Source organism: Panthera pardus, unplaced genomic scaffold (assembly GCF_024362965.1).
Source record: "Panthera pardus isolate Hobbes unplaced genomic scaffold, ASM2436296v1 HiC_scaffold_16, whole genome shotgun sequence".
Lineage (NCBI taxonomy): Eukaryota > Metazoa > Chordata > Mammalia > Carnivora > Felidae > Panthera > Panthera pardus.
In genome coordinates, this window is record NW_026526721.1 from 156,534,893 (window position 1) to 156,550,592 (window position 15,700).

Sequence of the window (15,700 nt, forward strand, 5' to 3'; positions counted from 1 at the left end):
GCCTGAAGGGCAAGGCCTTCCTTTCCATCTTTTTATCAGCATTTTTGTAAACAAAAGCTTAGATGGGAATATACTCATCCAAAAATAAATGAAACTTTCCATTCTGAGAATGATTAGGTGCAACTCACAGAAGCGTGACAATCCTTAGGATTCCTTCTCCTCCTGCTCTTCTCCAAGGAGTTCCACTGATTTTTTGCAACTTCCGGTTTTTATTTTATTTTAATTATTTTTCTTTTTTAAAAATGTGTATTTTATTTTTGAGAGAGAGCGCGCACGCGTGCGCGTCCAGGGGAGGGGCAGAGACAGAGGGACAGAGGATCCTCAACCGGCTCTGCGGACTCGGCATCGAGCCCGATGTGCGGTTCCATCTCACAAACCGCAAGATCACAACCTGAGCCAAAGTCAGACGCTTAACTGAGGGGGCCACCCAGGCGCCCGTATTTTAATTTTTAAAACTCAGGACAGAGATGCCCAGAAATAAAGTCTAGAAATAGAAATAATCCCAACGATCCACAAGCCTGAAGACGGTGGGGGCAATAATGCCGTAAACTGTGCATTTCCCAAACTGTGTCCATAAAGCAGAGGATCCGATTGCCATTGGCCCATGTTGGATCCAAAATGGGAGTTGTTTTGTAGGAGCATGCAGTAGGTTTTAGTGGTTTGAGCTTCTCTGTGTCTATTTCTCTTTCTTATCCGCCCCTTCGTTACCTTCATTATGATTACCTTTCAGCCACTGCATAAGGTCTCGTGGGACTATCGCTGAAGTTCTCCTCCTTCCACTACCCCCTCTGCCCAGCTAAAGGGAAAGTAGGCGACCCAAGTCAAAGCAATTTCCTTGCTCCCTCCTTAAATCCGAATCTGAGCTGAGGAATAAAGACACTGAAAACTAGTTTCATTCCATCCGACTGGTAGGACTGGTAGATTCTGCTTGCTACAAGGTGGCTGCTGAGGATGTCTTTCCAGGCTCTGACCTCATTAGAGGCTGACCTCATTACCCAGTCTCCCTTGAACCCTATTGCCCTTGGGTTCCTTTAGGTCCATTTTTCTTCCTGCTTAAGATGGCTCAAGGGAGTTACTGTGATTGAAGCCAAAGAACCGAATTGATACAGAGAGTGTCAGTGCCTCACAAATCCCATCTTTGAAAGCAGCTATGTTTTTATTTACTGTGTGGAAACATTGAAAGCTTTCAACACATTACATAGCCCTTAGTTCTTTCCTGTAAGATGTGTATTCAATATGAGTAGTCTGATGTTTCTTTCTAGGGTTATAAATAAGTATTTTGTATTTGTATTTTGAGTTTTCTTCCTTCTCCTTTGCCTACCACTCCCCTTTTCATCCAGGCAAAAGCATACAACTGTTGCTATTTAAATAGTCCTTGGAAATAATAGGAAAAAATTAACAATAGTACAACTTATTTTGGAAATATTAGTTTTAAAACTTCCCTTTTGAGAATTTGAACAATCAAGGCTAACATATCTTAAATAAAGGTGTATTTTTAAAGCCCATGGGAAAGGATAGGTCATCAAGGCACACGAAACTAATACACAAGCTAATAAACTATTCAAACAGCTCTAAGGTCACAAAGTCAGTCATCAAAGAAAGGGCAATAGCACAGATCAATACATTGTGGTGTCTTTTGACAATGGACATGAACATCTATAGGAAATTGCAATCACATGGATGAATGTTGTATGAAAGAAGCCAGATACCAAAGCTCACATTCTTTATGAAGCTGTTTATGTAAAGTTAAGACCAGGCAAAACGAAACTATGGTGTTAAAACTTAAGAGAGGAGTTAACTTTAGAGATTTGGAGCAATGATTGAGTGGCATACAAGGGAGGTTTTGGAAACGTGGAAATGTTCCATTTCTTGACCCTTGTGATAATAACATGAATGTTCACTGTATAATAAAGCTTTGGGCTAGTTTGTTTTGTGTACTTTTCTATATGTATATTTTGCTGGAAAAAGGGTTTTAAAATGAAAAGGCAATGTCCTTTTTGGTTTTTGTGGGTTTTTTTTTTTTGGTTTTAAAGAAAAATCTTGGCCTTCTAGCATGGTGATTCTTAGGGCAGTTTATTACAGAAAAGGCAAGACACTTCTCTTTATTTACTTCTCTTCTGCCTCCCTTTTCATTTACCTTTCCTTCTATCAACACCTTCTAAACACATATTGCTTCTGCTCAAGGACAGAGTATGAGTCACTAGTAAAATCCATAGGATCTACTGTTGGACCATAGCTCCAACTCTGAGAATTCAATTTACTAGCTTAACGTTTATTATTTTGTTCAAATCGTTATAGGTAAAGTTGGGTAATGGTCTCTTTGTGAGCAACATAGGGAACTGATTGCTATGAGAAATTTTTACTTTTCTATTTCCCAACTCAGGGATATTTAATTATACAAGGATAAAGAGATTCTAGTATGTGCTTTTAGTGTTCCATATTTAACTGTTTTTTTTTGTTTTTCGATACATTTAAAAATTTATATCAATGTAATTTTAAGTCATTTATATTTTAAAGAAGCCGTGATTTAAAACAACACTCTATTTCTTTCATAGACTCAATGTTTTTTAACTCAAATCCTGATATGTTATTCACAGTGCAAACACTGGTTTTGAATTAAACCTGTATTTTGAGCACTGGCGAATAATTCAAAAGGAAATATTTAACATCTCTTTGTTTTCTTTCTTTCAAGAGAAAAAAAAGTCTTACACTTGAGTAAAGGCTAAATTGCAGTGATAATTCAAACTATTAAAGGAAAAGTTTAAGAACTGAAGTTGCATGGAGGCTGAAATATCTTATTTGGGGTTTAGGAGATCAAACTGGTAACTAAACGTGGCAATCAATATTCTGTAAGTTGTAAAAATGGCTAAACATTTATGCAAGATACCTAAATTCTCTTTTGCTTTGGAATTCAACTGAAATCCTGTATATTTTACCTAGAGTGATAATTGCTTTGTTTTCATTTTTTTTTGACGAAATAAATTACCGTTAAGCTGACGAGATAGGAGGAGAAAAAAAAAAGAAAGAGGTTATAGCTGCATATCTTTATATCTATTTATATATCCATCTGTCATGGATATTAGTCTGTTTATCTATCTATCTATCATAATCAAAGCATATTTTTAGCTTATTTTTAAATGAAATTCTGGGGCCTAACTCTGGAGATTTAGATTGGGAGATTTGTAGTTAAGAGCCTAAACTTTCTAGCCTAAACTTTGGTGGTATTTTTCATAATGCTTCTATGACTGGACCAACTTGATTTCCAAGTTTCCAATTAGGGTGAAAAATAATCCATTTGATCCAGTCCTCAGAAGTGGAACTGGATAAAAAGAGTGGATTCAGCATTCTTATAATTAAATGGCCCAAGTGAATAGCTGATTTACAAATTTGGTTGATAACTGAGGTCTCAGCTGTTCTAATTTACTGATTAGAGCATTACTTGGATGGGTTGACTGGCAATGGGAACAGAGCCCCTGCTGGTGACAGTTGCCTTATGGCTTTAAATTACACTTTTGGCTGGTAGCTCGGTGGTTATTACCCTACACTAAGAAGGCCAACAAAGCTAGTCTTGTCAATTTCATAACAGCTACATTACTCTTTTCAACTGGAAGCAAATCTACACCATTGCTAGAAACACAACCCCGAGATCGCCTTAGCTATGGGAGGAGGGGGCATATGGTGGGATAGCCATTTACCAACCCATCACCACCTCATGGGACAGTCACCACCAACATAGGGCATATGATACAAAGAGAGAAAAGTACTCTCGGCTCTTGCTACCAGTTCTCTGTAGAGTTGTGGTAGGTAACAGAACCTCTCTATTCCCTGATTTCCCATTTGTTTCATGGAAATAATACTAACTGTTAAGAATGATGGAAAGATCAATTGGCTTAATCAGGTAGCATTTTTAATTCCTTGCAGGTGGTACTTACACCTGAGCTGTAACTCCGTCAACAAGCAGGGTTTATTTGGTCCTCACAGTATATAGATTACAGCATAGTTCTAAGTACTTCTGGGAATTATAAAGGAAGTGGAGAACATATCTCTATTCTCCAGGAACTATTATACTTCAGGTGAGATAGGATCACCCCCAGTGAAAACTGGCAAGCACATTAACAGAAACATAGCCAACTGCAGCTGCTGACAAGTACCCTGATGTTCCTGCAATGGTCTGTGACCAGATTTCTACGTGGAGAACTGGACACTCTGCTGGATGCCAGGAAGGAAAACAAGGCTTATAGGATGGGTTCGCTAAGAGGGTATAATCGTTTTGGTAGATCATTTCAGCATAATCACATGCTACACTGAAATTTTTGTTTGAAAGGTTTTATTGCACAGAAAAACTGTTTATGATAAAAAATGATAGACTCAATCTGGTAAAACTACATGTGTTGATTATCATTAAAATGATCACTTTTAATATACAACTCCCCCCCCCCAACAAGAATTGCACATATGCACGTAAACGATGGTTTAGATGTCTAGTTTTGGGAGACTGGTGAGTTAATGCAAAAGTAGCAGATAGCAATATACATACTGGATATGCTACTGAACTTGAAAGATATTTCATAATAATCCATTTCCCTTGCGGCAAGTGAAGAAATTAGTTGACCCTTGAACAAGTGGGGGTTAGGGGTACTGACCCCCTGCACAGTTAAAATTCATGTACAACTTTTGGCTCCCCCCCAAATTCAACTACAAATAACCTATTGTTGGTCAGAAGCCTTACTGATAACATAAACAGTTATTTACATAACACGTATTTTGTACATCACATGGATTATATACTTTGTTCCTAGAAAAAGTAAGCTAGAGAAAAGAAAATGTTAAGAAAATCATAAGGAAAACATGTTTATAGCACTCTACTGTATTTATTGAAAAAAATCTGCATACAAGTGGGCCCACTCAGTTCAAGCCTATATTGTTTAAGGGTCAAAGGTACATTAAGTCCGAGGCTATACTTAGAGGGGAGGATAGCTAAGCAATACCTTCAAATCTCAAAGGAGAAGAGTTATGCGAAGAAATGCCCTAAATTTGGCTATTAAGTGTATATTCATCGGCACAGCTAAAAAAAGTCTTCATAAATTGATCTGTAGTATCTTGATATTAAAACAAAATAAAAATCCAGAGCCGGTTATATTATCTAACTGAAATTCTTAAAGCTCAAATATCTGTCATGGAGCTACAGGTGTTTTTTTCTGTTGCATGCCTACCTGGATTGCCTATTCCATTACTTTTTCCTAGAGTGTCCCTTTTTCTCCTGCAAAATCTCCTCGATCATCTGGATTGTGCTTACGTGGGGGTGTTCACTTTGTGGTAATTATTATGACTTGTGCTGTATACCTCAACTTAAAAGAAAACAAGCCTTATTTGAGACTCACTTCCATGAATCATTACTATACCTGCTTGATTTAATAATCAGATCTCTACCTTTTAAGTGTTTAAATATGCTTATGTATACCTTGACCATTACACAAAGTTGTTATAATTTTGTCATCTGTTTCTTGTGTAGTTTTAGTTTACTTGGGTTTATTCAATTTCTTGGGAAACCTCAATTTCTTCACCTGCCACCTCCTTTGTAACTCGCCTACGTTACGGTATAGTAGGCAATGGTGTGTTGATAAACCGGATTTTAAACAAACAAAAAAACCAAAAAGCCCTGATTTCAAATGATTGCCAATTTCTGTGGCATAAATAGTCCCCAATTTCAAAGTTCCAAGGTTTCGCATCCAGCTCAAAATTCCTGAATATTTAACAATAGACTCTCACGAACTGATAAGAGCCGGCTGGCTCCAGCCATGTACGTAAGCAATAAGGTTACTGCTGGTTTTGCAATGACTTAGAACAGCATTTCCACTAACTGCTCATTCACTCATACCACCACAAAATTCTTCCAGCTGTGGGCATAGACAATCAACGTATTTCAGTGTAGAATCAATGATGGGTAAAAATTGTTCCCTCTGTGCATCCCCGCAGAGCTGAAGCTAAATAAGCCAATTTGCTGAATTACTTAGAACCAAGTATTTATTGCATCACAAACAGATATTTTCCACTTGTCAGAAAATGTAATAGAGCCAAGATACCAGTTGCTGTTTGTTTTCTGCCACAAGTGCCGACTAAATGGAATGGATATTCAATAAGCTGTATTAAACTGAAGGATGCATTTGCAAAATGGTGAGGGGGTGAATAAAGAGGCAACATTAACGTCAGAGGGAATTATGGGTATGAACACTTCTTGCTACCGTATCAGCCTGCCCCTGCTACACATGCTCAGGGGCATAAATAAAGACTACGTAGAAGGGTTTTGCTCTCAGAAGTTCAAACACGGAAAGGCAACCGACATTTTCAATGTCAACATTTTGGAGGGCATTCTCCTGATTTATGAGGATGCTTAATATTTCAGCATGCGCCGATAAGAAAAAAACAACCAGAAGGAAAATAAAGGTTAAAGGATCTGAAATACGGTAGGAAAAAATGTTGTAAGAAACACTGATTCTACTGAAAATAAAAACCTAGGTTTCTTCTATTATAATCAAGTGACACGGAAGGTGGAGGAAAGAAACACCGTTAAACTTCGCTCCCCAAATCACATGACTTCAAATTTCCTGGGGCCAGGGGAAGCCATGACTGGAAATTGAATGCTAGCCCCTGTGGCATTTTCCTTTCCCCTCTTTTCCCTGTCTCCACCTTCACTGGCACTGGAATCTGAAACTGGACAATCACGCCCAATGACTTCTTTTCTCTGAGTCTGGGCTTTCTAAGGAGTCATACAAATATGAGAAGGACATCAGAATCAGGGGCGGTACTAGTTTGGGGATTATGTTCCGGCTCATAACTCTCTGATTTTTGATCAAATGTTGATGGGGAGATTTGGCCCTGCTGCACTTGTGGATACTGACCCACACATCTCCCTCCTAGTGCTGGAACCACTATGAACCATGGTGACAGAGGAGACAGCATCTTGCAGGTCTCACTCTATCTCACTCGTGATCTTTCTCTTTCTTAATCATGCATATGCATGGGCTGATCTTACCACGCACGTCTGTCCTCTCCCTACCTTTCAGATTCCTTTCCTCATTTGTAGTGCCGCATGCTGAGAGTAGATTTCCTAAGGAAAGCTTTCCCAGCGTGACTTGGCTTCTAGAATCATAGTGTAAAACCCACCAAGTTCTAACCTTTTCACTTGTCAACACCTAAGCCAAATGCCACGCTTGTCATTAAATACAAATGAAAACAAGTGTCACAATTTGGCTTCTGCAGGAAGCAGTCTCTGAGACAGGGTTTAATGTTCCAGGAGTGCCCTGGTGATCAACATCCACGGAAAGGAGGAGGTCAGTGAGACTGGGAAGAAGTTGAGCTATGATGCGGGCTTGACCACAGCCACAAGGAGTTCTGGAGTTTAACAGGCTCAGCTGAATCATCCCATTTTGGGTAGAAATGGTCGGTCCTTTGTAGTCCTACCTCCAGCCATCATTAGATGGGACTTTGGCTTAGAGTGGCATGACCTTGGTGAGGTGGCTCTTTGTAGGTAAAGTGTTCCCTGAAAGGACTGAAAGCTGTTCCATTGAAACTCTCACAGCAGCTGGGATAAGAAGCCCTTCCTTGAAGGGGGGTTTAAGCACCACACCTTCATATCCACCCCTGCAAGTCTCCTTACCCTGAAAAATGTCTACCATTGTTCACCCATCATATGTCCTTCGTAAGAGCACAAGAGACTACTGAGCAGTATGTCAAAAACTATTTGTGGTACCATCTGTCCCGGAGCCATTAGATAGCCATCAGGAATAAACAAACAGCACCCCTGACCCAAACCTCTTTCCTTATACAAATATTAACTCAAAATGAATCATGGACTTAATGTAACATGAAAACCATGAAACTTTTAGAAAAGGACAAAGGAGAAAATCTTGGGGAGCTCAGGTTAGGCAAAGAGTTCTTAGACAACATCAAAGCATAAGCCCTCAAAACAATCAATACATTGGATTTCATTAAATTATAATCTCTGTTCTGAAAAAGCCCAAGTGAGGAGGATGAGAAGACAAACTGCATACGAGAGAAAATATTTGCAGACCATATATCTGACAAAGGACCAGCATCTAGAGAACATAGTAAGTTCTTAAAACTCAACAGTTAGAAAATGGGCAAGACACATGAACAGACATTTCACTGAAAAGGATACATGGATGGCAGATAAGCACGGGAAAAGTTGCTCAGCATCACTAGTCATCAGGGAAATGCACATTAAAACCACAATGGGACATCACTATACACCTATCAGAATGGCTAAAATAAAAACAGAGATACCACCAAATGCTGGTGAGGGTGTGCAGAAACTAGATCAGTTACGTTTTGCTGGTGGGAACAAAAAATGGTACAGACACTCTGGAAGAGTCTGGCAGCTTCTTAAAAAACTAAACATGCAACTGTGACTTGGCAATTGCATTGTCATTTATCCCAGAAAAATGAAAACTTCAGTTCACACAAAAACCTGTGCATGGATTTTTATGGTAGATTTATTTGTAAGGTTCAAACTGGAAATAACCCAGATGTCCTTCAATAGGTGAATGGTTAAACAAGCGGTGGTATATCCAACCATGGAATAGTATTCAGCTATAAAAAGGAGCAAGCTACTAACACATCTGACCACTTCAATAAATCTCCAGGGAGTTATGCTGAGAGAAACAAGTCAATCTCAAAAGGCTACCTATCGTATGACTCCATTTACAGAAGTTCCTTGAAGTGACAAAACCATAGAGGCAAGTTAGTCGTTAACCAGAGGTTAAGGATGGAGGGGTGTGGTGTGTGTGCAGGAGGGAAGTGGGTGTGGCTACAAAACGGCAACACAAGGGACCCTTGTGATGATGGAAATGTCCTATGTCTTTTTTACGTCACTGTTAATATCCTGGTTGTGACGCTGAACTGCAGTTTTGCATCATGTTACCGCAAGGGAAAACTGTTTGTAAAGGATGCATGGGATCGCGCCATATTCTTTCCACTGCATGTAAACCTGCAATTACCTCAAAACAAAAAGTGAAAAAAACGGTGAAAAAAGTCTTGAACTCAATAAATCAACTACTTAATTTCCTCTATGAAATAGCAGCGTCACACATTGGTGAGGTAAAGCGTTATCCCTATGGGATGCAAAGGTGATTCAATTGCCTATTGCTATATAACAAACGACCTCAAAATATAGTGGCTTGAAACGACCATTATTTTGTTTTTACCGTTCTCTGTCAGGAACTTAAGCTCATCTGGGCAGGTATTTTAATCCACGTGTTGCCGGTTGGTGTCCTTCACTTGGGGGCATTCAGTAGCAGAGGCTGGGCCAGAAATCTTAAGTCTGGTGCCGCATGGTCAGCAGAGTTTCCTCACAGCGTGGTGGTCACGGGGTAGTCGGACTTTCGAGAGGAATTAACACGAATTGGTAAACACTGAAGCCACAGATCTCTTAAGTCCCAGACTCGGAAATTACGAGCATCATTTCTGAAACATTTTATTGGTCCCAACAAATCTCAGCTCAGACCGAAGGGGAGAGAAAATAGCCTCCAACTTTCAGTGTGAGAAGGAGTAAAGAATTTATGACCATCTTACTCCACCCTTGGGGGAGATTGTTTAATTCTTCAAAAAAAAAAAAAATGTTTCTATGTAGGCAGTTTTTAAGAATTATATATTCACGTTAAAAAATTTTTTTTAACGTTTATTCATTTTTGAGAGACAGAGACAGGCAGAGTATGAGCGGGGAAGGGGCAGAGAGAGAGGGAGACACAGAATCTGAAGCAGGCTCCAGCCTCTCAGCTGCCTGCACAAAGTGCAACGTGGGGTTCGAACTCATGAACTGCGAGATCATGATCTGAGCCGAAGTCGGACGCTCAACTGACTGAGCCACCCAGGCACCCCTATTCACGTCTTTAAAAATAAATATTGAGTTGTTCAAGTTTCTTTTTTTCTTAAAGGGTTTTGACACCATTATTTTAATTTAATTTAATTTTATTTTATTCAAGTTTCTTATTTTATCCTGTCAGTTTTTGGTAAGTTATGTTCTCTAGCTTAAGATAAAATCTTGTCTATTTTATCTAAGTTGTCAAATTCATTCGCATAAAGCTGTTTGTAATACTGCCTCATTATCATCCTAATGTTGGTAGAATCTGTAGTCACATCCTCTTTCCCAAATCTGTAGCCTTCAATTCTATTTTTTTTTTCTTGATTAGTTAGCTAGGAGTTTATCAATTTTATTAATCTCAAAGAACCAACTTTTGGCTCATATTTCATGGATTTTGCTTTTTTTTACATATCGGTATGTTCTGGAGAGCTTTCCAAATTAGTGAATACAGATTTACCTCATTTTTATTAATTGCTGTCAAGGCATTTCATATTATGGGGGTATCAGAATTTATTTAATCATGGGCATCCTTGTTTCGTTTTCTTTTTCTTCTCTTTTCTTTCTTTTCTTCTTCTTCTCCTTCTTCTTACTATTAAAATACTGAAACATCCTTTTATGTATCTCTATATGCACATGAGAGGGGCTGGGCTTCCAGAAATTATATTGCTTGGTCAGAAGGTATATTAATTTTACATTTTTTAAACGGGTCACTTCCAAACTGTTTTCCAAATGGTTGTATCAGTTGGCACTCCCATGGACTGGTTGGAAGTATTCCCCATCAACCCACGTTCTTGCCAATATTTAGTACCATGAACCTTTTTTAGTTATGTCATCATGGTTTGAATTTCCATTCTCTTGATCCCAGATGAGTATAGGCATCTTGTGTCTGTTCATGACTTGAGAGTTTTTTGAGAAGGATTTTAAAAATCTATTTTATATTTTTTTATCATTTAATTTTTCTTTATATATTGAAGACATTAAACCCAGGTCTGTTTCAAATTTTTGCATTGTGTTTCATTGTGTATCTTTTTTTTTTTTTCCACACAGAAACTTTAAATTTTGATGTGGTTATATTACTTGCTCTTTTCCTTTATGGCCTGGCATTTGTATCTTGCTAAAGAAGGCCTTTTATCTGCTTTTGAAGAGTTCAACCGACATTCATTGGCTACTCAGAGTCTCTTGTCTCTGGAGGGCAATTCTACCGCTGAGTTCTAGAATCCCTCCCTTAGGTGATCATGGCCCGCTTCCGCCACCCCACCATGGTAGAGCTCTTGATCCCTCGTCCTTCATACCAAATTTTAACATCTGTAACATCTTGCTCTCTCATCCATCCCCTCCCTCCATACACACCTTGAAAACAACTTGGGACCAGAGGACACCAGAAGGAATATAGAAAATCATCCAGTTTCAAACTCTCATTTTCATAGATAAGGAGTATACAATCTAGACCTTGCTGTCCAACATGGTAGCCATTGGCTACATGTGGGTTTTTAAGTTTAAGTTAAAGTAAAAAACTCGGTCACACAAACCAAATTTTAAATGCTCGATAGCTACACATGCCTCATGGCTACTTTACTGGACAGTAGGATTTAGACTGTTTCCATCACTGCAGAAAGTTCTAGTGGCTGCTCTAGAGCTTTGTTATTTAAAGGGTCGTGTACTGACCCATATAGCAAGACCAGAGGCATCACTGGGAGCTGATTAGAAATACAGAATCGCGGGGTGCCTGGGTGGCTCAGTCGGTTAAGCTTCTGACTTCAGCTCAGGTGATGATCTCACAGCTTGTGAGTTCAAGCCCTGCATCAGGCTCTGTGCTTACAGCTCAGAGCCTCCAGCCTGCTTCAGATTCTGTGTCTCCCTCTCTCTCTGTTCCTCCCCCACTTGCGCTCTCTCTCTCAAAAATAAATAAACATTAAAAAAAAAAGAGAGAGAATCTCAATTAATAATCAGGCCACATACCAGACCTACAGAATTGGAATCTGCAATTAAAAAATATCCCCCAGGAAGTTTGCATGCAGGTTAGAGTCTAAGAAGCCCTAACCATGTGATTTTTTTTTCCCCTAAGGTCAAACAGCTGATGTCCAGGCCCTTCCCTTGACCCAGGCACCATTTCCCTTACTATCCTATGTCCTTCTTATTATCTCCCTACCATACTCACTTTCTCACTTTGTTTAATTACAGCACTTTATAAACATTTATAAGTCAGCAAGGCCATTGGGGCCCTCGGAAAACCCTCCATGCCTCAGCCTCATTCTGGTTTGCTAGTGTCTGCCTGGCAGACTTTGGAGAAAGATCCAGGTTCCTGTGATAGCATTTTCCCTAAAGAAAAAAAAAAAAAAATCCCTGCTAGGGGGTGGGGTGGGCTAGAAATTAAAGCCCACCTTGGAACCAGTGGGGCACCAGTCATCAACCTGTATGGTACATTTAGTCGTGGTGATATAACGGCTGCATTTAGTTTTTCAGATGCCACAGCTGGGGAACAGCATTCAGAACAGGCCACGTACTCGCCTTAAAAATGTCACACCTGACTATCTGATTGGACAAAGCAGGGGCTGGTGATCTAACATAAACATGCTTGCTCAAGGTTAAGTGGATAGTGGGTCACCAAAAGGAAGTGGATTTGGAAATAGGGCACCAGGTTGTCCTGGAACGTTGGGAGATCTGCTCTCAGACATTTTAATACATTGTTTCTCAGGTCTTAAAACAGAGTGGACACACAGCAGGCACACAGTAGATAAGGATGGATGAAAAATTCTTCTCTACCTACAGGTCTTCCAACTGGACTAAGAATTAAATTTACATGAGACAGACTGGCAGGAGAAAAAAAATCCAACATTTTATTACAGAGGCCAAATCATGAAATTGAGGCCTAAAGAAATGACCAAAGCAGGAAGGCTTTATACTTTCCAGACGGAGACAATAGATCTGTGAAGAATTGACAGGATATAGAAAACCTAACTTTGGAAGCTTCAATTAGTAAGGAATTCTAAACAGAATGTGGGCTGGGGTAGTAAATTAGTAAAAAGTAGCAAGAATTGTTTATAAAGCCTTCTTGGCTCTACATTTCTGGTGATAAGGATGGCTCCTTATCTCCTGATACAAAGAGGGTACCTTTCCCGTGGCGATTGATTTCCTGTTTTCAGGGGACAGAGGAGGGTCTGAGTGTCCTTCCTACACAGGTGGTCTCTTAAGTAACGTGTTTGAAATAATCAATACGCCAAAGTAGCACATTTGGGGCAGCCTGCCGTCGGCCCCTGCAATACGGAGAGGTGTAATCACAATCCCAGACAGTGTCTGATGGCTACAAGGCTTGAAAACAGCTCAAGCATGTTTACATCTACGTTAGTGATTCCCCCGCAAGAGCTCTACTGACTCTACACCCCTCCAGTGTGTCCAGAGCGCGGGGCTAAGCGGAGTTGCTGGTTCTGGCAGCGCCTAGACCGGTCCCTGCACGGCAGTGATTCCCGACGGAGGGTCCCGAGTCACCCCTTCCCCTTACCTACCCACCTGGAGGGAAGGGCTGGCGGAAGGCCAGAGTCCCCTCCATTTCTGCAGTTCCATGCGCCTTTGCAGCATCTATCGGATACTATCTTGGCTCTTCCAGGGAAGGTGACGCGCCTCAGTCCCAAGGCACTGACAGAATGCCTGCCCAGTGCCCAGCACGGACAGTTAATACCAGCGTTTGATGCATTCACAAAGTCATTACTGAAAGCAGTTACCGCCAGACACTGCCAGGCGAGCCTCACCAGCGCTTCTGTTGACAGCCCCGCCCAGCGCCCATCCCGGGTCACACCGGCCCGGGGGACGCATGCGCAGCCGGTGGGTGTAGGCGGGGATGGCCGGGCGCGCGCTCGCGCGCGGCCGCGTCGCGCGAGTGGGAGGGCGACGCATGCGCGGGCGGCGGCGGCCTTAAGGGCGGCGGCAGCGCCGGGTGTCTCAGTCGGCCAGTCAGCCGGCTGGGAGGCGCGGTCCGGCGCTCGCGCGGCGACGACGGCTATGGCGGCGGAGGAGGAGGAGGTGGGCTCGGCGGACACCTGCGAGAGGTGAGCGCGGCGGGGACTTCGTGGGGTTCGGGCACGCGCCCCCCACGAGGGCCGGGACCGGGCCGGGCGGCATCGCAGAGGACTCGCACCCCGCCTGGTCTCTCCGTCGTCCGGCCCGGCGTGAGACCGCGCTGCGCCCCGAGGAGACGCCCCGGCCTAGCTCTACCCCTGGAGGGCGCCCGTCGGCGCCGACCCGGCTGCGCCGGAGGCCGCTGGACCCCCCGCACGGAGAGGCGGCCGCGATGCGGCGTAAGCGTCCCTGCGGGGCCGGCGGCGGGGTGGCCCGGCACCCACACAATCGGGCCCGCCGGCCTGGGTGTCTCCTCTGACCCCGCCTGCCCGAGGGCGGCCGGCGGGCGGTGACCGGCCGTCCCCGCACCTGCCTCGCGCCGCGGGAAACGACTGCGGCTCTCCGCTCGCTTGGGAAAGCCGTTCCGCCTGGAGGTGCGGTCGGGACTGAGCCTCGGGAGCCGGGAGGAAGGGGCGGTGCTTCCCTGCGGCCGTCTCCCGAGGAGCCGCGGGAGGTTGCGGGGATCGGGGGGTCGAGGGGAGGAGCCCAGCGAGGGAGGGCGGCTCGGGGGCGTGGCTACGTGGCTGGGTTTCCGGAAGCGTGTAATTCGTAGATCCTTAGGAGAAAGTTAACAGGTAGCGAGGTCAAAGTTAACAACCTTTCTTTTCTTTTTTTTTTTTTTTTAAGTTTATTTATTTTTGAGACAGAGAGAGACAGAGCATGAACGGGGGAGGGGCAGAGAGAGGGAGACACAGACTCTGAAACAGGCTCCAGGCTCCGAGCTGTCAGCACGGAGCCCGGCGCGGGGCTCGAACTCGCAAAGCCACAAGATCGTGACCTGAGCCGAAGTCGGACGCCCAACCGACCGAGCCACCCGGGCGCCCCCAAAATTAACAGCCTTTCAAGCAGGGGTCTTTGCTTCTGAGTGTTGTGGCGTTGCCGGAGGCGTGCGTGTGCGCGTCAGAGGACGTGCGTCTGTAGAAAACTTCGTGGAAGTGGAGGGAGGGCAGATGTCCAGCGTGAAACCCGATCGATGAGCATACTAAGTTTTCCACCTGTAACGAACTTCATGCCCTTGACGGCAACTAATTCGTGGAAAAATTAAATGACGAATATTATTGCCGTCTATTTCAAGGGTAGTACTTTCTTTTGGAAAATAAACTTTTGTGCTTACATATATATATATACATTTTTTTTAAGTTTACTTATTTATTTGGAGAGAATGAGAGAGAGCGCGGGGGAGGGGCAAAGGCGGGGGGTGGAGAGAGCGAACCCCAGGCAGGCCCTGTCAGCACAGAGTTGGACACAGGGCTGGAGCCCACGAACCCTGAGATCCCGACCTGAGCCAGGAGTCCGAGGCTTAACCAACTGAGCCCCCCGGGGCCCCATCCGTATATATATTTACTATTTTGATAGCAGTTCTGCTTCAGATGTCTACACAAAGTTGCATGCGACACGTAACCTAAAAGAAGATCACGTGGAGTACCGTGAAGGCAGGTGTATTTGGAAAGATGCGGGGTGGGAGGCAGTTTTGAATATTAGAAACTGGGTCCTTCCCACGAAGGTTGTTTACAGTATCAGTGGGCCGATTGTTTTGGTTTGTTGATGAACTTCCTGGTGAGGTAAGATGCGGAATGCCCTCACGTGGACACGAGTAGGAGCCTGATTGGTAGCTTGATCCCCTCTAGTTTGTTGCAACATTTCTTGCTCCTTCTGAAACTGTGTTTAGGTGGACTTTCTGGTCTCCGTGTTGTGGTGGGGCCTGAG

The 15,700-nt window shown here is 42.9% G+C and overlaps 2 protein-coding genes across 3 annotated transcripts in view; one reads left to right on the forward strand and one right to left on the reverse strand.

The window, feature by feature from the left end:
- The window catches only part of ANO10 (anoctamin 10), a 283,194-nt gene extending 269,549 nt beyond the window's left edge, over nucleotides 1-13,645 (reverse strand). Inside the window, exon 1 of the mRNA XM_019418543.2 lies at nucleotides 13,388-13,645. The gene's annotated coding sequence lies outside the window, so the exon portion shown is untranslated. The remainder of the gene's footprint in view (nucleotides 1-13,387) is intronic.
- A 117-nt stretch (nucleotides 13,646-13,762) lies between these two features.
- The window catches only part of ABHD5 (abhydrolase domain containing 5, lysophosphatidic acid acyltransferase), a 31,519-nt gene continuing 29,581 nt past the window's right edge, over nucleotides 13,763-15,700 (forward strand). The window contains exon 1 of one of the 2 annotated variants that reach the window (XM_053904134.1): nucleotides 13,763-13,923. In XM_053904134.1, the coding sequence (XP_053760109.1) occupies nucleotides 13,877-13,923 (47 nt within the window). In that variant the 5' untranslated portion in view covers nucleotides 13,763-13,876. The remainder of the gene's footprint in view (nucleotides 13,924-15,700) is intronic. The other variant, XM_019418550.2, reaches the window with a different exon arrangement.